At 49.4% G+C, this 27,209-nt stretch overlaps 1 protein-coding gene across 8 annotated transcripts in view; it reads left to right on the top strand.

The window, feature by feature from the left end:
* Positions 1 to 26,915, top strand: part of MYCL (MYCL proto-oncogene, bHLH transcription factor) — a 101,652-nt gene extending 74,737 nt beyond the window's left edge. For 6 of the 8 annotated variants that reach the window (XM_041738901.1, XM_041738902.1, XM_041738899.1 and 3 more), the window contains 5 exons: positions 261 to 358; positions 18,219 to 18,656; positions 19,264 to 19,914; positions 20,389 to 20,893; positions 23,903 to 26,915. In XM_041738901.1, the coding sequence (XP_041594835.1) occupies positions 20,398 to 20,893; positions 23,903 to 24,501 (1,095 nt within the window). In that variant the 5' untranslated portion in view covers positions 261 to 358; positions 18,219 to 18,656; positions 19,264 to 19,914; positions 20,389 to 20,397 and the 3' untranslated portion in view covers positions 24,502 to 26,915. The other 2 variants (XM_041738904.1, XM_041738896.1) reach the window with 2 other exon arrangements.
* The last annotated feature ends 294 nt before the right edge of the window (positions 26,916 to 27,209 follow it).

The following is a 27,209-nucleotide window of genomic DNA, read 5'->3' as shown; positions in this document are numbered from 1 at the left end:
ACATTACATTTTTCCTCCCAAATCATGGGAGGGGGAGCCCTAGAATTCTTCCCATGCCCGAGAAGAACAATCCAGAAGTGTGGGGCATTGGGTTTCCCAGTATATACTCATGCTTTCCATCTGAGCTCCTGTCCCCCACTCTGACCACTGCATTCTCAGGGCTCTGTTCGCCCACCCCGGGAAAGCCTCTATCTGAAACACACAGGGGCATGCTCAGTTCTTGACACATTTCATGTTTGTTCATTCTGTCTCCCCATCAGATTGGGAACCCCAGGATACAGGATGACCATTCTCTGAGCCCTGACTCGGTGTCAGGCAGTCCTCGAGGAGTTCAGAGTCTAGAGGGAGAGATCAACAGGTAAATAAATCATTACAGTAGAAGTCTGATAAAAAAAAATTTATGCTAAAGGTAAACAGAGGAGTGATACGGGCACAGCTGCCACGTTGCACAACGCCAGGGGCCTGCCAGTCATAACTGGTCGCTCGCTAGAGATAATGCAACGAGATGGCCCTGGTCATGTGCAAGCCCAGAGGAGGCATCTAACCCGGCGTTGGCGGTCTCAACAAGTCCCTTAAGGATATGAGCTATTAGCAGAGGCCCGAAGGGCAAGTTTACCAGGCAGATGAGGAGTGAAGGGCACTTGAGGCAGAGCAAACAGCATGTGTGAAGCCAAAGGGGGTGAGGGAACATGCGAAGTGTTAGGAAATAGCAGGAAATACATTTTGGCTGAAGCTCTGGGCACATGTGGAGGAATGCCTAAAGCTTGTTTGTTAAAGTGAGTTAATGAATGCAAGAAAGACTATAATAACAAAAATCATAATCACCCACATTTGTTAGCTACTCACTCTACCCCAAGCACTGTGCGGGGTGGTTTATGTGAATTCTCTAATTTTAACTTTACAACAGCCCCATGAGGGAAGTTCTTTATTATCCTGCTGTCTGCAGATAAGGAAACTGAGGCCCAGGAAAAGTTAGTTGACTTGCTCAAGGGCAGAGAGAATGGCAGAGCCAGGGCGGAAACCTGTACGTCCTGGACTCTGGAACCCTGAGCCCTTGATCACTGCTTTCCCTACAACACCAGCGCCCTTAACTTTGGGCGGAGGTGACCCAGGTCATCTGGTACCAACCCAGGTCAGCTCTTCTCAGCCTTGTCCCAGGGCTTCTCCTCCTTGGTATGACCTTAGATGTCAGAGCTCTGAGGACCTCTTCCCTTGACCTTCTGTTCTCCTTACCCCATCTTCTCCCACCCTATCAGTGACTCTGTACCAACAACTTCCCGGTATGCAGCTTCACCCAGTCTGAATACCTGCCTGTGTATTTCACACAGTCCTTAACACAACCGATATTTTCTAGTTTGTTCGGCACCGGGCTTGATAGATGATGTGGACCCTGCCCTCGTGAGCTCACAGTCAGGCGAGCAGATAGAGCTAGGCGAGTGGAATGGAGTGTGTTGGCAGAGAGAGCTGATACCAGGAAAGTGGATCAGTTAGGTCTGGGTTTGGCTGTTGGTACAAAATCCACAAATCACGACCACATCACCTGGAAATACTCAGTCCAGAGCTGGTGTGGTAGCTCCGTGATCATCAGACCAGAGCCCGGTGCTTTCCGTTCCATTGTCCTGTCATCCTGAACATGGTGCTTGCTTCTCATTGGCCTGCATAGCTGCTGAAGCTCTGGTCATCACATTTGCGTTCCAGTCAGTTGGAAGCAGGAAGATGTGAAAAAGAGCACACTCTCCCTTTATAAATAGTTCCTGGAAATTGCACAAAATACTTCTGCCCAGAAGCTATTGACCAAGCACTTCGTCACAGAGTCACACCTAGCCATAAGGAATTCTGACAAGTACGGTTTTTGCTCTGAGCCAGCCCATGGGCCCAGCTGAAAATCAGGGTTGTATGACTGAGGGCAAGCAGAATAATGGATATTAGGGGACCACTAGTCGTTTCAACCTCAGAAAGTACCCAAAGGACCCAACACTTCACTTGAATTTTGGGGGATGAATCAGAGTTAGCCAGGCTGCAGAGTGTATTCTTGGAAATGCAAGCAGTTCAAGGTGTCTCCAGCATGGAGTGCACCTTGGGGAGTAATGGAAAAATACAGACAAGATCACATCATCTAAGTCATTTTTGGGGGGTGGGGGGAGTCGTGGCTCATTCTGAGGAAAGAGACACACCTGGAGGTGTGGTGGGGAGGAGCCAACCTGTGTTAAAATTAGTTTTCTCCAGAGATTAACAGCCTAGGTGTGGCTTGGCTTTAGAAGTCCTTTGACTTTCCTTCCCAGGCCTGGAGTTCCAAGAGATGCCAATTTGCAACTGTGGCACACCATGCCACAGATACACACGGTCACTCACCTGCACATCACACCCAGGTTGTGTGGTTCCTGTGTTTGGAGGGCAGGGTTGTCTTAGCCTTAGGAACCTGTGCCTTGTAAGCTTCGATGGACAGAGATTTGGCAGGAAGACTCCGGAAGTTCTGGAGTGGGGCTGCAGTACTGAAGTAATCATTTAGGAGCCGGCAGTGGCCACAAGGCCATTGGCCTCACGAGCCTCCACTGCTGGTCAAAGGCAGGATATTGCCACATGAACTACCAGCTGTAGCATCCTCCCCAGACACATCACCAGGACTTCCAAAGGTTGTGTTTATTTCTCTGGCTTTTTTCTTTTTTTTTTTTTTTGCAGACATCAGGGCAAGATAATCAGCTGAGAGAGGAGTGTCTGGCTCTCTAGAGAATAGACCCAACCCCGTTGACGCTGACCTTGTTGCCCTTCTCTGCTCTTGCAGCAAGTAGACAAGTGACCTTGGTCGGGCCACCTCAGAGAGTTCAGCAGGGAATCCTAAATGCACCAGCACCCCCCCCACTCCCTAACAGAGCTCTCCAGTTCACACTCCTCCTGTTCCCATTCAAACAAGACACACGTGTCAAATAGACCCACCAACACACGTTGCTCACACCAGGTACCCAGATCTACATCTATTGCCCCGCATACAGGAATTCACACACAAAAGTCACATGCACACACAACACACGTGCTACGTGTAGATACAGCCCTCCAACTACCCACATCACTTACAGACCTGCACATATCACACACAGACATATACGTATGATACGCTAACACACCTATTCTTACCATACAGCATGCCACAAATACATCCATCCCTACACATTCACTTACCTATTTACACATCATACCCAGACCCCCTTTGATGTTGGTTCCTGTGTTTGAGGTATAGGACCACCCAGGTTCCTTCATCCATAGGAACCCTTGCCTTCTGAGCTTTGATGGACAGAGCTCAGGAGGCAATCAGAGAGGAGAAGGGAGCGCCCCTACCTCCCCAACCCAAATACATATATTCAGTCCACAGCAAAGAAGGAAGACTAGCCTTTCCCCCAGTACCCTATGGACCCATGTTTGCCCCTGACGTCAGGGACATGGAGTTCTGGGCAGGGGATCCAGTATGGTGCCCTGGCTCTGCCCCCACTGTCCAAGATGCCCTAGGGACAACAGCCCTAGCCAGAATCCTGGAAGCAAGGCTGTGCCAGGCCCACGAATGTCATAGTGGCAGGACAGCCCTTATGCAATGGGCACCGTGGAATGTTCAGTGTGCCTGTGGGAGCTGATCCAGTGGACCTGGGGAACCAGTGGAGAGGAAAGGCCCTGGCGGTTATTGACATCTACTCGGTGCCAGGTGCCATGTCTAGACCTCCACAGCATTGTTTCCTATCATCTGCACATCATCTGTCATCCCAGTTTATAGATAAAGAGAATTGGGGCCCACATTGGTGCTCAAAGCCTCACAGCCAGTAAGTGGTAAGGTCTTGCCTTGAACCTGGGACTCTGTCCCTACAGCACCAGGGCCCCGAGCTTAGGTTGGGGTGCCACAGCGAGGCAGCTCCAGCGCAGGAGTGATCCCAGCAGCAGATAGGCCACTTGGGGCTCTATTCTGGTCTTTTTGCCGTCTCTCTCCCTTCTCACTGGAGGTACAGATACCCCTTGCTTTTCAAAAGTTTGCATTAAACACCATTTTTGCTTTTACAAAAGACCTATATTAGTACCATTTTGCTAACTGAAGAAATCTGAAGAGGATGTTCGCTTTTTTAAAAAAGATAGCAAATGGCAAAAAGAGCACCCAGTGCTTGTTTTGCGTCAAGCTGTCATAGAAGGAGTACGCACCCCTGACAGTGAGAGTGGCATTGCCAAACTCCTTCCCTGGAAACCGCGCTCAGCATCCCAGCATCAAGCCACCAGAGATCTGAACTATGTCTGTAGGCATCTGTGCTTTCTCTCGATTTATCTTGCACACCCATTAGCAAGACGTGTCATAAAGTATCGAAAAGCATATCAGAAAAACCTAACAGAGGCTACTTTCAGGGTCTGGGAATGCTGAATATTTTTTTCCATATAAATTAATGGCACTTGCTTCTTTATGCCATTTCAGCTTATGAGAGGTTTCATAGGAATGCAGGGCAAACCTGTAACTGAGGTAGGAGACCTCAGCCCAGAAAAGTGGAGCTGGGGATTGGGAAGATAGGAAACATGGGGCACCTGCCTGGCTCAGTTGGTAGAGCATGCAGCTCTTGATCTCAGGGTCATGAGTTTGAGCCCCATATTGGGGATAGAGTTTACTTAAAATTTTTTAAAAAATAATAGTTTTTTTTTTTTAAAAGAAAGAAACAAAATTTTAAAGGGGATGGGGGAGGAAACAGATGAATGGGTTGTGAGTTTGGACCCAATGCCATAGACTAAGCCCATATTAGTCCTGGATATTGAGCCAAAGCTGGTGTTAGACATGAGCCGGAGCTACAGCTTGAAGCAGGTCAGAACGAGAATCAGATATGAGTCTGAGCCAGGAGGCTGGACCTGGAGCTGCTAGTGTCACTGGAGTGGATCCAGGTCAGCCCTGAGCCAGAACAGAGGGACGGGAGATGGAGGCTGAGGTGCTCCCACTTCATGCTTACAGAATCTCCCCCACTGGCTCAGGTAATTGCTGGGCCCTGAGATGGGATGCACAGAAGCTCACACCGCTCAGGAAAGAGAGACAGGGACACAAAGAACTTTAATCCAAGGCACACTAGACTTTGCTAACAGACTCTCCATGCATCTAGGCCTTCAAGGGTGGCCAGGGCTTCAAGCACCAGGATCCAGAGATAGATGAGGGAGATTGGGGTAGGCCAGGTTGGCACTGGGAACAGAGGCCTGGAGGCAAGTGAGCTAGCATCTTATTTCACTGGAACAGACCAGGGAACAGTAAGCATCAGGCTCGCAAGGTTGGTGACCAGAGCCCACAGGACTTGATGTCCTGCTTGGGAATTTGGACTTTATCTAGAGGGCAACAGGACATCATTGGCAAGTTTTAAGAAGGACAATGACAAAAGCCCTTGGGCTGCTGGTGTGGGTGAGGGGCTCGGGGTGGGAAGGGGAGCTGGAAGTCAGGGGGACCTAGGAGGAGGCTGATGTCATAGGGCGGGAGATTGTGAGGCTGATGCTGGGCAGTCACCCAGGACTGGAGGGAAGGGGACGGATGCCAGATCTTTAGAGGGGGTATGATCGACAGAGTTTGGTGATCACTTTTTGTTTGAGTGTGAGGGCGAGGGTAAAGCCTAGGAGGACACCCAGGGCAGAGCTCGAACACCAGGGAGGTTGAGAGGCCATTGCAGAGGTGGGGTCACCCCCGGAGAAACTACAGGGACAGAGCCCGTGCTCCAGCCTGTCCTCCCAACTTGGCCTCTCACCAGCAGTGTGTCCCTGGCATGTTATTTATGAGGCCTTCTGAGCCTCGGGTTTTTTTCCTTCTGCAGAATGGGGAAATGTTTATTTCCTTCATGGAGTCTTTATGAAAACTAGACAAAATGTGTATGATGGTATCTGGCACATGTTAAGAGTCTGTTCATTGTTCCAAGTTCAGCCATGTGCCCCAGCCTAGACCTCAGGCTCCCAAGAAAGATTGCTGGCCTCTATCAGTGACCATCACAATACCTGCTGGTCACAAGGGGTGACCTAGCGTGACCTGCAAGTATCCTACCATGTGGCAGGCAGCTCCAGGTACCTCCTGCCTTCCAATTGCCCTGTAGCTGAGGAGAATGTTCTGGGTGCCCTGTTTGCTTATTCTCTGGCCAGTGAGGCCCAGGTGCCCTCCTCCTCTGAGCAAATCTTCCCAATAGTGCCCCAGAGGCCCATCAAGTGACCCTGGGGGAAGGAGGGAACTTCTGAGGGATGCTTAGATGTCCTGAACCAGACTGGAGTCTGCCCCCCCGCCCTTGCCCACTATGGGGGCCTATCGCAGGCTCCAGTCAGAAGCCCCCTCCCCACCTATTCCTCAGTCTACCTGTGCAAGGAGGTCTTGAGGAGGGGGCCAGTCCTGCAGGACAGAGGCCAAGGCCACCTGGGGAGGCATTTGCAGAGTCTTCCAGGCTCCTCTCCTTTTCCTTTAACATCCTTCTAGTCCCTTAAGCATCCTGAATCCCTTATGTTAACAGGTCCTCAGGGGCCATCCTGGGCCTCTCACTCTCTCCACATACATACCTACAGGCCTCTTGTGTCACCAACTGTGCCTCCGAAGGCAACTCTTTCTCCTGAGCACCAGACCCCCTATATCCCACTCTCATCACTGACCCAGACTCTCAGACCCACATGGCTAAAAGGAGCTCATTCTCCTCCTCTGGACCCTCAGGTCAATGAATGGGTCTTCCTCCTACCCATTCGCCCAGGCTTTGTCTCCTTTTTCTCCTCTGCACCCTACATCCCATCATTTCTGCACCTCCTCTCCATCTATACCCTACTTCCTGCTGAGGTCTCCACATCTTGCACCCCATCACTTCTGGCCTCTAGCCCAGCTGGGGAAAGTCAGATCTTTTCCTTGCTTCAGGGGACTCCAAAGGCATAAACTGCCTCATTCCGATATGTTTGAGAATTTTTTTTTAAAGATTGATTTATTTATTTACTCATGAGAGACACAGTGAGAGAGAGAGAGAGAGAGAGAGAGAGAGGCAGAGACATAGGCAGAGGGAGAAGCAGGCTCTCCACAAGGAGCCCGATGTGGGACTCAATCCCAGACCCCCAAGATCACACCCTAAGCCAAAGGCAGACCCTCAACCGATGAGCCACCCAGGTGTCCCTGAGAACTCTTTGAGAAGAACATGTTCCGGGAGGCAGCATTTTAAAATCTGAAAATCAATAATCACAGCTTAAATACAATATCTGCCTTTCAAAATAAATTTGTCTTGCAGACCTTTGCAACAGGGGGATTGCCCAAGAGGTTTTTTTTTTTCCCCCTTCTGGTGCAATAATTAACACCACTTTGCAAAAGGCATATAAAAATACACTATAAAAAAAACGAGACTGCCTCTAGCATAATACAATAACAGCTTATGAAACACAAGTTTCAAAAAAAGAAAAGAAAGAAGGAAACACAAGCTCTCCAGACCTTCAGTCTTTTTTAAAGAAGCCAAAAATCTGAGTTTCAGATAAAAATCTCACAAGTTTAAATGTTAGCAATCAGTTTTTTAAAAATTTTGAAACCAGCGTTCAGCCTCCAGCATGCAACTCTGGGCCCCTCCAAGTGTGTCCTCCACACTGCTCTTGAAATGATCTTTTGCAATAATAAAAATTAACTTTAAAAAAAAAAAATCCTACACTTGGGGGCACCTGGCTGGCTTCATAGGAAGATGATGCGACTCTTGAGCTCAGTTCAAGCCCCACACTGGGCAGAGAGATTACTTAAAAGTAAAATCTTAAAAAAAAAAAAATCCTACACTTAATGCACCAAATGCATCACGTGCAACTCACTTAATGCCACCGTCTGCATGCTGAGGCCCGTGCTGGGTCGAGTAATTTGCCCCAGTTACACAGCTAGTGAGGGAAGGAGCCAGGATTCCAGCCCAGTCCTCCGGCTGCTTGGGACCCTGGCCTGTTTTTGCGCCCCAGCTGCTGCCCCAGCTTAATAACCGAGGATGCATAGAGACATGAAGGCAAGCGCAGCTCTCGTGTGTGCCCGGTTACTCCCTGGCTCTGCGCCCACACCGGGACCGCGCGCCGGGGGGCCGGGCGGGCCAGCGGGGAGCGGGGCTCGCACAATGCAGGTGCCGCCGCCCCCTCCCTTCCGCCGCTTTGAGGCTCCGGGACAGCCGGGCCGCGGCTTCCTGCGCACAGCCCCGGCCTTCGACGTCCGTCCGGCTGCCGGCCCTCCCGCCCCCGAAGCCCCAGCCCGGGAGCCGGGGGGATGGGGGCACGGAGGAGGCGCCCTTGCCCCACTTGCCCCGCAGCCAGGGCTTGGCGTCCAAGGCCGCAGGGCCGGTTTGCAGGCCCCCAGTCCACCCCCGGCGCCACCACGGGTTTGGTGCCTCCTGGCCCGGCCTTGGCCCGCCCTCCCTCCTTGACACGCTCGGAGCCAATTTAAATCCTGCCCCCACGCCGTCCCTCTGCAAGTCCGGTGGGAACAATAGCTCCTGCGCCGCGGAGCACCTTCCAGGTGACTGAGTCAGGGGCGGAGGCCTTTGCATGGATAGTCTCATGCGATCTTCACGGGAGCCCAGCGGGATGATTGCTCTCATCCCTATTTCACAGGTGAGGAGCCTGCAGACCAGGTTGGTCAAAGGCCTCTGTCCTCAGGCCGCCTGGCGACGGGGTAGCGGAGCCCGGATCTGTTGGACTCCAGCGGGTCTAGACTTGGTGCTGCTGAGGGGCTGCGCGAAACCGCTCCAAGGTTCTGGCCCAGGGACCTGCACCTGTCCTGGGGACACCAACCAGGGTGGGTGTTTCCCTGGCCCTCAGGCAGCTCCCATCTGATGGGGAATGCTTTCTAGTGCTGGATGATCTAGAAACTCACTTCGTTGGGATCCCTGGGTGGCTCAGCCGTTGAGCCCCTGCCTTCAGGCCCAGGGCATGATCCTGGAGACCCAGGATCGAGGTGACCTCGGGCTCCCTGCATGGAGCCTGCTTCTCCCTCTACCTGTGTCTCTGCCTCTCTCTCTATCGTGAATAAATAAATAAAATCTTTAAAAAAAAAATAAAAAGAAGAAAGAAACTCACTTCGTTTCTCTGCAGACAGAAAGGCCAGCCTGAGCACTAAAGCATAAACAGGTTTTAGGTGGAGGGGGATCCCTGCACAAAGACTGGGCTGAGACTGGGTGAGGAGCTCCGGGCCCAGCTGCCACCACAACACAACTTTCTGCCACTGTACCCCTTCCTCTGCCTGCTGAAATCGGGTGTTTCATTCATGGGGACACCTCTGAGTGTATCTGTGTTGGCAAGCCCACCGGAAAACCCCATCTCCTCCCCACAAGTGTGGGAGGCTGAGGCAGTGATGTCCTGGCAAATATTTAGCAACGGGCACACGATGGTGGGGGGGGGACCCCAATTTGTAGCATTTGCGAGTTTCCATGGAGCAAATATTCCACCATGGTCAATATCAAGCTACTGCAGTTGAAACTGGACAGTAACACACCATAACAGATCTGATAGAGAGATGATAGGAAAACCAGTAAGCAATGATGAGTTTGGAGTCTTTACTACTTTTGTTTTTAATATAAGTGTCAATTTATAGACTTTAATTCTTTTTTTTTTTAAAGATTTTATTTATTCATGAGAGACACAGGGAGAGGGAGAAGCAGGCTCCACGCAGGAAGCCCCACATGGGACTCCATCCCTGGACTCCAGGGTCACGCCCTGGGCTGAAGGTGGCGCCAAACCGCTGAGCCACCCAGGCTGCCCAGAATTTAATTTAATGACCGTGTTTAACAACCAGCTCACAGGATTCCCATAAGTGCAACAATTGGATCTCAAGAGCAGATACTTGCTGACTCCAGTGCAACATCAGCCAAGGTCACCCAGGTCCCCACGCCAGCAGCTCCAGGCCTTCCTCCAGCCTCAGGGCTCCTACACACAGGATTCCCCATCTCTAGCCTGGGTTTCCCTCTAGTGGACAGAAGAGTCATTCCAGGTGATTCTCTCCTACCTGTATCCAGAGTTCATGGCCCAGAGGGTGTGGATGAGGCTGATCGTCCCTCATGGGAAAAGTTTCCTAATGGGGGTCCATATGGTTTCAAAATTGTCCTCAAGCACTAGACACTTGGCATCCCTCTTCTCTGAGAGGTAGCAACAGGGAGGCCCTTTGGGCTTCAGCCATTATCACAGTCTCTAGAGTTTTTCAGAAGTCCCAGCTCATCCCCCAGGTGGCAGCTAGTACACTAGCGCTTAATTCAAGTTTGGAGAACACCCTCCATCAGGTCTATCTCTAAGGAGACGAACTGCTTTTTCTGTTTGCATGAGGAAGTAAGCTTTCACATAACTCATAGCCGACAGGGAAACATATGTGTTGGGCACATGAGAAAATAGAGTCACTTAGATGTAGAGCTGGGGCTCAGGACTCCCTCTCTTGCATTATGCTTGGTCTCTCTTCTTCCCGAAGTGATCTTTCCAAAGCATAGCTGTATCTATCACTTTTCCACTCACAAATCTCCTATAATTTTCATTGCTCATATCTTCAGCCCAAGCTCAGGCACTCAAGCCCTTGGTTGAGACCTCATCTGTGTTGTTTACCTTAAATTGCCAAAGAAGGAAAGAGAAGAAAGCTGATCTTCTAAAAATTCTCCTCTGGGCCATGCACTTTGCTAAACACTGTAAATACAGGTTTCTCCTGCTATCTGAAAGTTGAGGGTAGCTATGAAATCCTTCATAAGCCCAACTAGCATAAAGTGAAAATAATCCCCATGTTCTGAAAGTTCCCATTATACTCTTTGCTTTTATCAAAAATTTATATTAGTACAGTAGAGACTTAAAAAAAAACTAAATCCTCTTCTGATTTCTTTCTGTTAGCAAAAACAAATACAAATATACTTTCAAAAAGTGAGGGATACCTTGTAGTATCTTATTTCTCCAGTAATGCTGCTAGATAGGGCATTTTACGGATGAGAAAACTGAGTGTCAGTACCAGCTGACTTGGTGTGACACAGCTTGCAAACAGAGAAATTTTATATTCAGCCTACTTCTCTTTCTTCTTGAAAGCTGCTCTTGTCATTTTAGGCCTGACCCCCTCCCCAGGATGGCTTGCAGAGTGAGGTCCCAAATCTCCGGAACCATTTTCTCACCACACTCAAAATAAGGCCACATTCCTTAGGGTTCTAAGAAAAGGACTGCTTTTCATTGAAACTCAAGCAGAGGTAATAGAGCCACAGACAAGGGATAAGAAACCAGATTTTTATCTGATTAAATTCTTCTCGTGCTGGTGCCAAGGTCTTTCCTCTCCTTCCTTCCCCTACCTTCTCCCCAACTCTCCCTTCTCATCCTCTCTCACCTTTATCTCCTTAACTTCACCTGGAATTCTAGACATCTCTAAGGTTCAGATCCAATTTCCTTTCTCCAGAAAACTCTCTCAGAGCATCTGGCTCAGGAATCTGCCTAATGAAAGTGAGAGTTGTTGCAGCTTGTAAGGAAGAGATTTCTGGCTAAACATGAGGATTGATCACACGTGTTTATCTCGACTCAGTCCTGAAACTTCATTAAAATGCGGTAGTAAGTGGATGGGGCGGGGGGGGGGGGGGGAGTATAAACTCACCAAGGAAGGGAATGACTGTATTTTAATGATCACAGGGTTTCCTTTGGGGATGATGAAAATGTTCTACAATTAATGGTGATGGTTGCACATAAAAGAAAAGAAATAAAGAAATGGGAGAATCTGGACCCCTGCCTCACACCATAAACAAAATGAACTCAAATGGATCACAGACCTAAATGTAAGAGCTAAAACTATAAAACTCTTGGGAGAAAACAGGAGTAAATCTACATAACCTTGGATTTAGCAATGGATTCTTAGGTATGATGCCAAAAAGTACAGCAGCAAAAGAGAAAATAGATTAATTTCATCAAATTAAAAACTTGTGCTTTAAAGGACATTGTGAAGACAGTGAAAACAATTCACAGAATGGGAGAAAATATTTGCAAATCATGTATCTGATAATGGTCTAGAATCTAAGACTATCTAAGGACCTCTTACACTGAATGACAAAAAAGATAACCTGATTTTAAAAATGGGCCAAGGGTGGGGGGCTCCTGGGTGGCTTAATTGATTAAGTATCCAGCTTTTGATTTCAGTTCAGGTCATGATCTCAGGGTCATGAGATGAAGCCCTTTGTTGGGCTCTGTGCTTGGGTGTGGAACCTGCTTGAAATTCTCTCTGTCCCCCATCCCTCATCCTCTCTCTCTCTCTCTCTTTAAAAGAAAAAAATGGGGGCAGCCCGGGTGGCTCAGCGGTTTAGCGCTGCCTTCAGCCCAGGATGTGATCCTAGACACCTGGGGTCAAGTCCCATGTCGGGCTCCCTGCGTGAAGCCTGCTTCTCCCTCTGCCTGTGTCTGTGCCTCTCTCTCTCTCTCTCTCTCTCTCTCTCTCTCTGTGTGTGTGTGTGTGTGTGTATCTCATGAATAAATAAATAAAATCTTAAAGAAAAAAAGAAAAGAAAAAATAGGTAAAGAATTTGAATAGACATTCTGGAAAGAAGATATACTAATGGCCAATAAACACATGAAAAAGATGCTCAATATTATTAGTTGTTAGAGGATGTAAATCAAAACCATAATGAAATACTACTTCACACCCATGAAGATGGCTATAATAATAATAACTGAAAATAACAAGTGTTGGTAAGAATGAGGAAAAATTGTCACCTTATACTTTACCAGATAAGAATGTAAAATGGTGCAGCCACTGTGGAAAAGTTTGGCAATTCCTCAAAAAGTTAAACATAAAGTTGCCATATGACCCAGCAATTCTGCTACTGGAATATGCCCAAGAGGGGCACCTGGGTGGCTCAGTTGGTTGTGTCCAACTCTTGATTTTGGCTCAGGTCATGATCTTAGGGTCATGGGATGGAGCCCTGCATTGGGCTCTATGCTCAGGGGAGTCTGCTTGGGATTCTCACCCTCTGCCCCTCTAAATAAATAAATAAATAAATAAATAAATAAATCTTTAACAAAAAATTTTAAAAATATGTAATAGTCAAATTTTTTTTAGATTTTTAAAAAGATTTTATTTATTTATTTAAGTTTTAATTTATTTATTCATGAGAGGCAGAGAGAGAGAGAGGGAGAGAGAGGCAGAGACACAGGCAGAGGGAGAAGCAGGCTCCATGCAGGGAGCCCGATGTGGGACTAGATCCTGGAACTCTAGGATCACACCCTGATCTAAAGGCAGACGCTCAACCACTGAGCCACCCAGGCATGACATCAAGTTTTTTTTTTTTTTTAATCAATAGAAGGATTGGAAGTTTAGGAAATCTCCCAAAAGGTGAAATGGAACACACAGAGATAGAAATGAGAGACAAGATAAAAAAAAACGCTAGCAGGAGTTTCAGAAAGAGAAGGAAAAAGTGGAAGGGGGAAATTTTTCAAAAATATAATTAAAGAGGTGCCTGGGTGGCTCAGTCGGTTGAGCATCTGCCTTTGGCTCAGTTCTTAATCCTGGTGCCCTGGAATCAAGCCCTGCATAGGGCTTCCTGTTCTGCAGGGAGCCTGCTTCTTCCTCTCCCTCTGTCTGCTGCTCACCCTGCTTGTGCTCTCTGTCTTTCTGTCAAATAAATAAATGAAATCTAAATCTAAATCTATAGGGATCCCTGGGTGGCGCAGCGGTTTGGCGCCTGCCTTTGGCCCAGGGCGCGATCCTGGAGGCCCGGGATCGAATCCCACATCAGGCTCCCGGCGCATGGAGCCTGCTTCTCCCTCTGCCTGTGTCTCTGCCTCTCTCTCTTTCTCTCTGTATGACTATCATAAATAAATAAAATTTAAAAAAAAAAATAAATAAATAAATAAATAAATAAATCTAAATCTATATATAATTAAATATATATTATATGTAATAAAATATATAAATATATACTATAAATTATATATAATTATATATGTTATATATAATTATAGAAAAAATATATGTAATTACAGAGCAAATGGGTTTTCAGATTAAAAAGCTTATGGCAAAAAATGCAAAAAGATCCTGCAATGCAATTCTGACACTAACTTTCAGAGTTAGGCCAAACTTCACAGGCACGGTTCTCCATAAGACTGCCCTCATTTGAGACAGCAGCTGCAAGCTCGGGGTTTCCCAGGCCACCAACCCTTGTGAGCAACTGGCTACAAATTTATGGGTTCCCACTACCGTTTCAGGTTTGATAACTCACTAGAACAACTCATAGATCTTAGGAAAATGGTATACTAATGGTTATAGATTTATTGTAGCAACAGGATACAAATCAAGACTAGCAAAAAGAAGAGACAGGTCTTGGAGGGTCCCAAACGTGAAACTTCCAATGTCGTCTTCCTGTGGAGTCAGAATGAATCACCCTCCCAATGCATGTGTGTGTAATAACATATACAAAGCATTGTTAACCAGGAAAGTTCACCTGAACTTCAGTGTCTAGTTTTTATTGGGCTTCCATTAGGTAAATAAGACTGGTTGAATGTGATTGAACTTGGTCTCCAGCCCCCTTTCCCCTTCCCAGAGGTCAGACTGATATCACTTGACCCAAAGCCCCAACCCTTTAATTACATGGTTGGCCTTTCTTGCTTGTCAATTACTATCTTGGGTCTCTTAACTATCTGGCTATCCAACTTATCTAATTTAACATATCTTAAACTATCTGGAGGCCCACCATGGGTATTCCATTAGCAAAAACTATCAGGGCCCATTATGAATAATAAACAAAGTCCTATTGCTTGGCAAATTCCAAGGATTTAAAGGCTACTTTCCAGGGACTGGAGACAAGGGCCAATCAACTGGTTTATTATACGACAGACCCACACCAAGGCATATCAGTGAAAAAATTTAGACTGTCAGAGACGAAGAGTGTACCCTAAAAGCCTCCAGAGAGAGAAACAAGCCATCTGTAAAGGTTTACATTTCAAATGATATCAACCTTGGGTGCCTAGTGGCTCAATCAGAAGAGCATGTATGTGATTCTTGATCTTGGGTTTGTGAGTTCGAGCCCCACATTGCGTGTAGAAATTACGTAAAAATAAATAAATTTCGAATGATCTCAACCTCAATGGCAACACTGGTTGCTAAGAAACAGGAAAGCAGTACATTTAAATTTTTGAGGGAAAATTATTTCTAGTTTGGTATTCTATACCCAACCATACTATCAAAACCAAAGACGAAGGTATAGTGAAGACAATTTCAGAAATGCAAAGTCTCAAAAATTTTACTTCCCAAGGACCTTTTCTCAGGCAGCTTCAGTAGGGTGTGTTCCAACAATGTGAGGAAGTAAATCAAGAAAGAAAAAGCAGGGATCCCTGGGTGGCGCAGCAGTTTGGCACCTGCCTTTGGCCCAGGGCACAATCCTGGAGACCCGGGATCGAATCCCATGTCAGGCTTCCAGTGCATGGAGCCTGCTTCTCCCTCTGCCTATGTCTCTGCATCTCTCTCTCTCTCTCTCTCTGTGTGTGTGTGTGTGTGTGTGACTATCATAAATAAATAAAAATTTAAAAAAAAAAGAAAAAGAAAAAGCAATGAGTACGAGAAAACAGGGGAGCCAACACAGGAGAGAAGCAAAGGGGATTTCCAGGGTAATGGTGAAGGGAAGTTGCTGAATAAAAATTGTGAAGTAGGCCTAGACTCAACCAGTAAATTCAGATTAGAACAGGAAGCTAAAGGGTTCTAAGAGGTAAGTTTCCAAGAAAAAAATGGAACTGATAGATTGATTACTGGATGGGTTTGACCACATGAAGTGATCTTTGTAGCTCAAGTAAAAAATGTGTAGGGTTGAATTCATAATATGTAAAGAGAAATCTGCACAAAAGAAAAAAATGAAACAATTTAACTCTGAAAAAAAATGTGCAAGAAAGGAAATGTAGTCATAGGTGCTCCATAGTCACATAGTCAAAATACTGTAAATATTTAATATTTAAAAATCTAACTGGAGAATAAGGGAAGGCCAAGTATGTGGAGGTGGGAAGGGAAATACAAGAGCTACATCTTCTGTTGTAGAATGTCAATAGGAATTTAAAAATCAGGAAAAAATAGATCATATTGGTCGAAATATGGAAGTAAATATTAGGAATAAAAAACAGCTAAAAGAGTAGTTGCCTTTGGAGACTGCGAATCAGGGGTGGTGAGGGCAGGGCAGAAGACTGCCTTTTTTTTTAACCTTATCACCCACCTATTTGATTTTTTTAAGACCGTGTACACGTACTAGTTTGATTTAAATTTTTTTTAAAACTTAAAAAAAATTTTTTTTATTTACTTGTGATAGCCACACAGAGAAAGAGAGAGAGGCAGAGACACAGGCAGAGGGAGAAGCAGGCTCCATGCACCGAGAGCCCGACATGGGATTCGATCCCGGGTCTCCAGGATCGCGCCCTGGGCCAAAGGCAGGCGCCAAACCACTGCACCACCCAGGGATCCCTGATTTAAAATGTTTTAAGAAAAATAAAGTAAAAAACTGAATGTCCCTAGGGTAGCATTTGTTATCTTGGAGAATTCATATCACCAGCCCGGGTCCGGATATCACCTCAGAAAACAAAGCTGTTAGTCCTAAAAGCAGCAGCATCTCTATGGAACAGACACACATTAACCAGGCTCATGAGACCAATATTTCAAATCAGATGCCAATTCATTAATTTATAAGGGGAAGCAGGGCTTCGAAGCCAACTAGATAGATCTTCTTGTTCACTGGTGAGTGCATTCTCTCCCAGTGGGCGGATCTACATAGGGAATAAAGTGATTTTTAGCAGATTGCTTGGTGATCCAAAGCACAAGTGAGGTGGGGGGCGGGGGGGTGAACTGGGTAAGATTTCAAAGAATGAGGCCTCCATCTTCCTTGTTCCTGGACCAGCATCTTTGTCCCCAGATAGACACTCTGGTGATTGCCTTGACAACTAATTGCTCTCTGCTTCATTGGCTATCCAGACTGCTCCTCACTGGCACCTTCTTTCTTCAGCTGCTTTAATACCTTTACTCAGGAGGCGCCTGGGTGGCTCAATCGATTAAGAGTCTGCCTTCAGCCCACGTCATGATCTTGGGGTTCTGGATGGAAACCCCCTGTATCAAGCCCCATATTGGGCTCTATGCTCAGCGGAAAGTCTGTTTCTCCCTCTCCCTCTGTCAATGCCCCCACTCCGGCTTGCTCGCTCTCTCTCTCTTTCAAATAAATAAAATATTTTTAAAAACACCTTCGAGGTGCCTGGGTGGCTCAGTCGGTTAAGTGTCTGCCTTTGGCTCAGGTCAATGATCCCAGGGTCCTGGGATCAAGCCCCATGTTGGGCTCCCTGCTCAGCAGGGAGTCTGCTTCTCCCTCTCTGTCTGCCACTCCATCTGCTTGTGCTTGCTCTCCCTCTCTCTGTCAAATAAATAAATAAAATCTTTAAAAAACAGTACCTTTTATTCAGGTTACAGTCTAGACTGGGCCTGACAGTTACTCTCTCTCCATCAGGTAGGTTGGCACATCTCTACCTCACAGCATTAGAAGCTTATATCCAAACAGGCAACACCTTTATAAAGCACCCATGATGTGCTAGGCTCTAAGCCCTGGAGTTACAGTGGCCAATAAGACTGACATTTGTCCCTGCCCTCATTAAGCTTAAAGTCTAGTAAGGAAGACAGACATTAACCAAAGTGTACATCTTTCAGCCACCATGAAGCTGGAAAGGTAAGATCTCAGCTGGGTTGGGGACATCGGATCTCCTTGTCCTCCTTCCCTTCGACGTTTCCCCAAAGCCCCTCAATAAAATGGTTTGATTCCTCCCCCCACAAAAGAAGTGTGCAAAGTGAAGGAGCAACCCAACTCTCAGAGACAATTTCCTTTATCTTAGTTCTTGAGGTGGGGTCACCTCGTGGGTGCCCCTAGATATCACCAACTACAGTGAATCATGGAGGGACGCTCAGTGGGTGAGCATCTGCCTTTGGCTCAGGACATGATCCCAGGATCTAGGATCGAGTCCCATATCAGGCTCCTTGCATGGAGCCTGCTTCTCCCTCTGCCTGTGTCTGCTTCTCTCTCTCTCTCTCTCTCTCTCTCTCTCTTCTGTGTCTCTCATGAATAAATAGATAACATCTTAGAAAAAAATAAAAGTCTTAAAGTTTAAAAAAAATGAACCATGGGGAAGGGCTGTTGAGTAAGAACTTTCATCTAAAAAGAGAAAAAAGATCCATTTTCCAAGCATAGAATCCCAGCCCCCTGTGGTTTCTATATCCTAAATCCTTCCAATAATGTTATTTCATGCTTAAATTTATCTAGGGTTGGTTTCTGTCATGTATAACCAAGCATCCTGACTGGTACTGCAACCATCTCAGACATCTGTGGACCAGAGAGCAAGTTACCAAAAGGCAGTTCCAAGCCTTCTGCTTTAGGACTGCAACCAAACCTAGAACCTTTCTGACCTGCACCTTCATTCAGCACAAAGCAGAGCACACAGCCTGTCTCAGTAAACTCTGGTTGGCTGAATCACTCACTGAGTCCACAAATATCTGCCAGAAGCTGTTCTAGGCACTGAGGTTCCCAAGCTAGTGAGAACGACTTGCTGCCTTCAAAGATGTCCCACATGCATTTTAGACCCAATATATTCAAGACTGATGGTGTCATCCTCCCTGCCTTTTCTCTCAACTCACACTTTTGGATGCTCCAACCACAATGAACCGCTTGCACTTCTCATTTCCCTATGCCTGGATGCCAACAGTGAGTACTTGGGTGTTCTTAGACCACAGGAGTGGGAGGAAAAGAGAGCAGGCAATCTGGTTGCTGACTGTAGACAGCGACCAGACTTTCAATGCCATGTAGAACATTCTATATGTATTGGCTGCTATCCCGAATTGCTTTACTTGGCCTAAACAGAATGACCATATAGTTTGGCTTTTCTTCTCCCACTGAAGACATAGAAGATGGATGACACAAAGGGCTTCTATGTCCATTATGTTGGCCACACATGCAACTGCAAGCAATGGTCCCATTTTACAGATAAGCAAACAGAGGCTTCGGGCGACTTGGCCCTATAGCTAGCAAATAGCAAAACGAAGGCTGCAATGAAGTTTCTTGACTCCAAACCCCATTTTCTTTCCTCTAGTACTACAGTTCCTACAGAGCTATTTTGTGTGTGTGTGGTGTGAGGGAAGGGAGAGTAGCCCACACGTAGATTCCGGGGAAAAATTCTCCTTACCACCAGCACACCAGGGGCTAAGTTTGTTTTACTTGCCTCTCTTCTTGGCCTAGTACCTTCGCTATCTTGTTAAAGAAATGCTCACAACAACCCTAATAAGGTAAGTATTACCATCCCTTTATTTTATAGATGAAACTGAAGTTCAGGAAGGTTAAATCTGACGCTCCGAAGTCCAGCATCTTCCTACCTCGCTTCTCCGAGGTCAGGGTTTGCACCAACCGCAGTGAAGAAACGGGCCAACAGGTGATAAAGAGGATGGATACCCGGGACCAGCGCCAGTTCAGGGCGGCGGGCCGCCAGGTGGCGCGGTGGAGGTGCACCGGGCTCCCCCACCTTCACGCAGACCGCCCTTCAGGAGCACCTGAAATAAGCCCGCCCACGGGCTCGAGGGGCGGGGCAGGGAGTAGCCCCATTCCCCAGCCCGGGGTGGGCAAAGGGTGCGGTTTTAGGTTGCATGCTGGGACCGCCCCGGCCCAGCTAAGAGTCACGCCTTCTCTAGACGTCCCTGAACTGTGTCAGCTCGCGGCCTGCCCCGCGCCACCCAGCGTGCACCCCCTCTGGGCTGGGGGTCCAGGGAACCGAGCAGCCGGCGGGACGGACCCTCGACCGCCCCCACCTGTCGGGCGCGGGTCTGGCGGGGGGCGTGTCGGGGGCGTGGCCTGTCGCGTAGGCCCCGCCCCCGCTCCCGAGCCCGCGGCGCACGACCAGATATAAGGCGGCCGGAAACAATGCGCCTGCATCTCGCGCTCCCGCGCCGATCCCGGGAGCGTCCGGGCCGCGGTGCGCGGGCGAGGGCGGGGGCGCGCGCGGGGGGTGCGCGCTCTTGGGTGCGGGCCGCGCGCTCGGGGGCGCGCATGTGCCTGTGTGCGGGCTGCCGGGCTACCCCGAGCCGGCGGGGAGCCGGTCCGCTCCAGGTGGCGGGCGGCGGGAGCGAGGTGAGGCGACGGGCGGCCCCGGGGCGGGCTGCGGGCTGCGTCCCGGGCTCCGAGCGCCCCCGCCCGGCCCGGCCGGGCCCTGGGAGCTGCGCTCCGGGCGGCGCTGGCAAAGTTTGCTTTGAACTCGCTCCCCGCAGCCCCGTCCGCGCGCCGCGAGCCGCTGCCCCGGGCACGCCGCCCCGGACGCGAGGGAAGGGCGCGGGCTGCCCGCCGGGAGGTCGGGGAGGGACGAGAGCGCGGCTGGCCGTGCCGGGGTACCCGGGGGCGCCTCCCCGGCCGGCCCGCACCCCCGTCAGCCGGTCCCCCTTCCCTCCCGCAGGGAGCGGACATGGACTTCGACTCGTACCAGCACTATTTCTACGACTATGACTGCGGGGAGGATTTCTACCGCTCCACGGCGCCCAGTGAGGACATCTGGAAGAAATTCGAGCTGGTGCCGTCGCCCCCCACGTCGCCGCCCTGGGGCTCGGGTCCAGGCGCCGGGGACGCAGCCCCTGGCGTTGGTCCCCCGGAGCCGTGGCCCGGAGGGGGCGCCGGGGAAGAGGCGGAGTCCCGGGGCCATTCGAAAGCTTGGGGCAGGAACTACGCCTCCATCATCCGTCGTGACTGCATGTGGAGCGGCTTCTCCGCCCGGGAGCGGCTGGAGAGAGCGGTGAGCGACCGGCTCGCCGCCGGCGCCCCCCGGGGGAACCCGCCCAAGGCGCCCGCCGCCCCGGACTGCGCTCCCAGCCTCGAAGCCGGCAACCCGGCTCCCGCTGCCCCCTGCCCGCTGGGCGAGCCCAAGACCCAGGCCTGCTCGGGGTCCGAGAGCCCAAGCGACTCGGGTAAGGACCGCCCCGGGCCATCCAAGAGGGGGGCACCCCAAGGGTGGCCAAAACTCTGCCGCTGTCTGAGGTGTGGCATTGGGTCTTCGCAAGCCCTTCGGCCACCTCCCCCTTTCTCTGGCTGAAGCTGCCGGTGTAGCCCCCAGCGGTGTCTGTCTGGCACGTGGGTGTGTTAGTAAACAGTTTGAAGAAGTGGCGTGGGAGCCAGCGTCCTTTGGATGATGATCGGAGCCCCAGGGGACAAGGGAGACGGGGTGAGGCTTAGCGCTTAGAGAGGACGATCCTAGGATTGGACTGTAGGGGATTTCTGGCCTTCGGAGGCTGGAAGGGGTCCCTTAAGGGTCACTCCAAGCTTGAAGTTTTTTGTTGCTGCCACTTTCTCTGGGGAAGCTCACACTCCCCCAGGGAGAGAGGAAGCTGAGGAGCCTTTTGTGCAAAACCAGAGCCTTCGCCCTCTGAAAAATCTAGTTTCCTGTCTGCTTTACTTTAAAATGACAATAATGCCCCCCACACACACACACTTGCACCTCCCACCCTTTACCACTAGTGCCTCACACAATCACCCACCAGACAGGCAGCAGAGCAACGAACGCTCCCCATTAACAGCTGGAAAAACTGAGGCTTAGAAACAGGAAATCACCAGAAGTGAGCCCCATCTTCTTTGGCCCAAGGGTCCATTTGCAACCAGGCATTTCCTCGATGTTTCCAGGGTCTTCATGGTAGCTTATCCGAAAAGGGCTACATCTTGCTTTGTTGCTTTGGCCCGAGTAGGAAGAGCAACCTCTAGTACCTTCCTAATTTGACCTGTGGTTCTGTGTAGCTGCTTCCTTGCATTCAACAAATGTTCACTGGCCCCTGCTTGGTACCAAGCTCTGAGCCAGGTGCTGGGGTCCCAGATCTGAAACTCCAGCCTCCTCCTCCACCCTTGGATGCAAATTTAAACCTAAGGGCGGACTTTGAGCATCCTGTGCCACCAAACTATGTCGTTCTTAGCCTAGCCTCTTAAATCTCTACCCATGAGAGAGACCGGAGAGGGTGCTTTAATAGAGTGCCACTTACTAGCATCAGGTAAATCAGGACCTAGAAAACTCACCGTAGCTTTTAAGAATCACTTTTATGTGACCGTTTGAGAGGGAACTGCGGAGTGGGTATGGAAGTTGTCATACACTTGAGGGGAAAAATAAGGACAACAAGAAATTAAAAGTCAATTTTTTCGGTCCACTGTGTTAAGGTCATTTTTAACCTGCCTGCTTTCAACACCAAGAGCTTGTGTTTGTTTAATGGCTGCAACGGGAGTTTTGAGATCAAGAAACCAATAAAGATGTATCTCTACAAAAGCTTGGTGGAGTGGTAGAGTGCAAAGAGCATTGTTTGGGGGAGTTTGGAGATCTTTAGTTTGAGATCCAGAACATTACAAAGGTGATATGCGGACATGGCTGTTCTGGATCTCAGTTTCCCCTTCTGCACACGGGAGGGTTGAACTTGATTATCCAGCTGAGGCCATTTCCTTGTCTGGGTAGAGTTAGACCATCTCTGAAAAGAATGGTATCTTCCGTTATTGCTTCCTTAGGCAGAACCTTACGGGCTATGAGGTTTTAACACTGAACTATTAAAAGGTTTGGGATGTGGGGAAGCCTCCTGAATCATTTTCTGACTTGCCCTTTAACCTGAACCTGTTCGCAAGCTCCTGGTTCACTCACAGGCCACATGGCCCAGAACAAAATGCAACAGATTGCAAACAATGAGGGGGGGGGCGGGGAGAGTGACTGACGGCGGGGCTCAGCCAATGGGGGCCAGGGGCCGGGTGAGACAGCATTCCAAACACAGCTCAGCCAGCCAATCCCGGGCCTCGTGGCCAGGAGGGCTGAATGGTCAGGTTTTATTAATGGAGAAATAATGCGATTGTCCACACAATGGAAGCCTTCCTGACAAAGGGGCTCAACCATCCTGATATGCAAAAGAGGCCCAGAACTGGGCGCTTCTGTGGTCAGGCCGCGATGCATTCGGGTGGCCTCCTTCTATGTGGGGGCTGCAATATGTGCGAAGCAGGAAGGCTTTCCCCTAACCGCCCCTCTCCGGGGTTGAGTAGCCTGAGACACCTTTGAGCCAGGGGATGACGGGGGGGGCATTTCCAGGCGTCCCCAGGCCCCTGGTGTCTTGGCCCTCGCACCAGGACGTTCTGTTGCTGCTCAGTTCCCTGCCCCCCCCCCCTCCCCCGGCACAGGTCGCTAGGAAATGGTCGCTTGTATCTTTGTGAAGTTCCAGCAGCTTTTGCAGACAGGCGATTGCAAAATCCAATCCCCTTCTGGTCCAGGGAAGGGGGTGGGGCAGGCGACCTATAAATGATGGATGACTAGAAACCCATTGAAACCAGGAGCAAAATGCTCCTGACGGAGACCCGTCCCCCACCCCCGTGGGTGAGGAGGGATGGCTTGTAGCCCTCCCTTCTCGGAGTCCTCAGCTGAAAGGATAGCAGAATATAGAGAGGTAGGGGAATAATAGGATTTATAACTTGTGAAAAGTAACAATTCCCCAAGTGCAGACTGTGCTGGGCCGGAACAAAGGGCAGCTCTGCCCACAGACCCCTCATTTACAATTCTGATGGGGCATGAAAGAGCCCGACGGGGGAAGATCTTTACAGCTAAACTTTGTCCCAGGCCGGTAGCTCTTTCTCTCCATCCCCTCCGTGGGGGAGGGGAGCGCCTGGGCGGACTGGGGGCTGTTGGCTTGGGTCTGCCTTTTGTTCTTATCTAAGCCTTGCTGTGCAAAAGGAAATTGGAGAATATTTTCCTTCTTGCTTCTTCCCCCTTCTTTCCTTCCCGCTGCCCTTACCCCGTTACAAATGAATCCGTTGTCTTGCTCCTCACTTGGATCCGTTTATATCTAAATGAGCAGAATGTCATCTCCTTTCCCAAGCCCCAGCATAGGGTGTGTGTGTGTGCGTGTGCCTGTGCGGGTGTGTGTTTCTCATGGGGTGTGTTTCTTCTCTGGATCTCTCTTCTTGGACAGAGGGTGAAGAAATAGATGTCGTGACAGTGGAGAAGAGACAGACCCTGGGTGTACGGAAGCCGGTCACCATCACGGTGCGGGCGGACCCTTTGGACCCCTGCATGAAGCACTTCCACATCTCCATCCACCAGCAACAGCACAACTACGCTGCCCGCTTTCCTCCAGAAAGCTGTTCTCAAGGGGAGGCTCCAGAGAGAGGTCCCCAAGAAGAGGCTCTGGAGAGAGACACCCCAGAGGAAAAGGAAGAAGAAGCAGATGAAGAGACTGTGAGTCGCCCCCCCATAGAAAGTGAGGCTCCCCAGTCCTGCCACCCCAAACCTGGCAGTTCTGACACCGAGGATGTGACCAAGAGGAAGAACCACAACTTCCTGGAGCGCAAAAGGCGGAATGACCTCCGTTCTAGGTTCCTGGCCCTGAGGGACCAGGTCCCCACGCTGGCCAGCTGCTCCAAGGCCCCCAAGGTGGTGATCCTGAGCAAGGCCTTGGAGTACTTGCAAGCCCTGGTGGGGGCCGAGAAGAGGATGGCCACGGAAAAAAGGCAGCTCCGATGCCGGCAGCAGCAACTGCAGAAGAGAATTGCCTACCTCAGTGGCTACTAGGTGACCAAAAAGCCTGACTGCTCTGTCTTACAGAGACCTGAGTTTATTTTCTAACCTTCCTTCTCCCCCTTAGTAATTTGCACATTTGGATTATGGAGGGACAGTCAGAACTGTACATTCCAGAAGGTGGTGCGGCCTTAGGGGGCAGGGCATGCCCTCCAAGGCAGGGCTCACGTTCTTGGGAACCCTGAAACCCAGCTCTCCCTCCTCCCTGACTCCCAGGAGCACTGGGTCTTCTCTGGCGCCTTTGGCTTCTCAGGCAGGCAGCTGACCGAGGAGACTTGGGGTCGGCCTAGCTCACTAGCTCGGAAGAAAAGCCTGACAGATGCTATGCAACAGGTGGTGGACGTTGTTGGGGGGCTCCAGCCTGCATGAAATCTCACACTCCGGATGAGCTTGAGGCTGGGAAAGGATGCTCCCGCTGGTGTCTCTGGGGTGACGCTAGGACAGCTGGGCCCGGACGCCCTCCCTGAGGCTCTTCTTTCCAGGAGACACACGAGCTATCTGGGGTGAAGACAAGCTCACAGACTTGATCAACATGGACCGTTACCTCACTGACAGACACTTTACAGTAGCTGAGGAGTTGGAAACCTTTAATATATATATAATGATGTTAGCCAACACCCCTCCTCCCACTCTCAATGCTGCGACCTTGAGAACATTTAAAAGAGCTTGACCTCTAAATTCTTTGTCTCGTGAAGCCCTCTGGGCCCTTTCCTCTGAGGGAGAAAGCATTCTGTCCTCACAAGGGACTTTTTTGTTTCCTTCTGCCTTTGTTATGCAATGGGCTCTCCAGCACCCCTTTCCCAAGGTCAGAAATATTTCCCCAAGACACTGGGAAATGGGTCCTACTAGCCTGCGGCCTGGGGAAGGCTTGGAGTCCTGGCCGTGAACTTGTTATCTGCCCAGGTGTTTTTCCAGTTTGGAATCTTTTCTCCAGGCAGATGTCAGGCACCTCAAAGGGAGAACTATACCACTTCCTCTTTCCCACTTCCCTCTCATCTCAGACCCTGACTGGTAAGTTTGAAGTTCTACTAGAACCATGCAGGCTGTCCTTCTAGGGCAACTCCAAGGAGCTTGCTTGCTGGCTTTGCAGCCACTCTCTGGCCCCTTGCCAGCCTGACATGAGTCAGATCGCTTTCCCAGAGTCTGGGCCTTACTGGAGTTCTTGCTAGGAGAGTTGCTAGGACTCGTCCAGGGCTCCAGAAGGTGGACTTGTTTCCTGGTGGGTTTTAAAGGAGCTTCCAGAAGCTCTGCTTAGCTGACCATGGATTTTGCCCCAGGTGAACCTGGTACCTCCAAGTGGATTCCAGGTGCCGCCTCCAGTCTGGAAAGGCATCCAACCCAACAGGTGTCCTATGGGCCAAGCTCAGCAGCCCCTAAGCCTGGCCTGGAAGAAAGATCAGCCCCTCCAGAACTCTGCCCAGGGCAGCAGGTGCCTACTGGCTGTGGTTTTATAAGTGGGGGAGGGGAGGATGGTGGAGCACTCTTGGGGGTTCTGGAGAGCCAGCTGCTACTTCCAAACTTAGGCACAATGGTCTGTTTCTGAGGTTGCTTCCTCGCCTCAGAGAACCCCAGCGGAAGTTTGGAAAAAACCTCTCTACCTTCTGGAGTATGGTTTTTGGAAGCCAACTGACTTCTGGAACTGTCTTTGGAGAACAGGTGGGATGTAGGTTACTGATGTATCACCCGAATAGCTTGTGTTTTATAAGCTGCTGTTGGGTCTTAGATTGGGGGCAGTGGTTTGTTTTATTTGTGGGGTTTTTTTTTTTAATACTGTATTTTTGTATGCCTTTTGCAAAGTGGTGTTGTTTTTGTACAAGAAAAAAACTCTTGGGCAATTCTCGTGTCGCAAGAGTCTGATTTATTTTGAAAGGCAAGTTTACCTGAAATTTTGAATTTGTTGTGATCATCAATTGCCTGATTTTAAAATGTTGCCTTCTGGGACTTCTAATAAAAGATTCCTCAAACATGTCAGAGTGGGGGCACCGTATGCCAAGTCCCCCTAAGCCAAGGAAAACTATTTCAGTGTAACCACCAGTGATCCAGAGGGTTACATTTTTCTAATCATGTTGCCAACCAGGTCATTCCACTTTGGGTTCCTGAAATGCCATTTCAGACATGTCTAAACAATGTAGGTTGTGTACTTGGTGAACATGAAATTCTTTTGTGAATTGCACAGAGTGCTGAATTTGTACTTCAGAAGGTTTGAAATCCCAGTTCCACTACTTAACTTCTTCTGTGCCTTTTAGCTTTACCTCTCTGACCCCTTGTCATAAAATGGGGATAAACACTACTACACAGGAGGTTGGCAGGTATTAATGAAGTAGTAGACCTCTTTTTTTTTTTTTTTTTTTTTAGATTTTATTTATTTATTTCTTTATTTGAGAGAGAGAAAGAGTGTGAGCATAGCAGTGAGGAGGGGTAAGGGGAGAGGGAGAAGCAGACTCCCTACTGAGCAGGGACCTTGACATGGGGCTTCATCACAGGACCCCAGGATCATGCCCTGAGCCGAAGGCAGATGCTGAACCATCCAGGTGCCCCGAGACTGAGATTCTAAGAGTGAAGACAAAACAGCCCAAAGTTACTCCACTAGTAAATGAGTTGGGATTGAAACCCCCTTTTGCCTATCTCCACAGCCACAGGTCTTCATCACGGCCTAGTAATGCCAGCCTGTTTTGTTAGCATGGGGTGTGTGGAGGAGGTAA

Source organism: Vulpes lagopus, chromosome 23 (assembly GCF_018345385.1).
Source record: "Vulpes lagopus strain Blue_001 chromosome 23, ASM1834538v1, whole genome shotgun sequence".
Lineage (NCBI taxonomy): Eukaryota > Metazoa > Chordata > Mammalia > Carnivora > Canidae > Vulpes > Vulpes lagopus.
The sequence above is the reverse complement of the archived record's forward strand: the minus strand, read 5'-3'. Positions and strand labels throughout refer to the sequence as shown.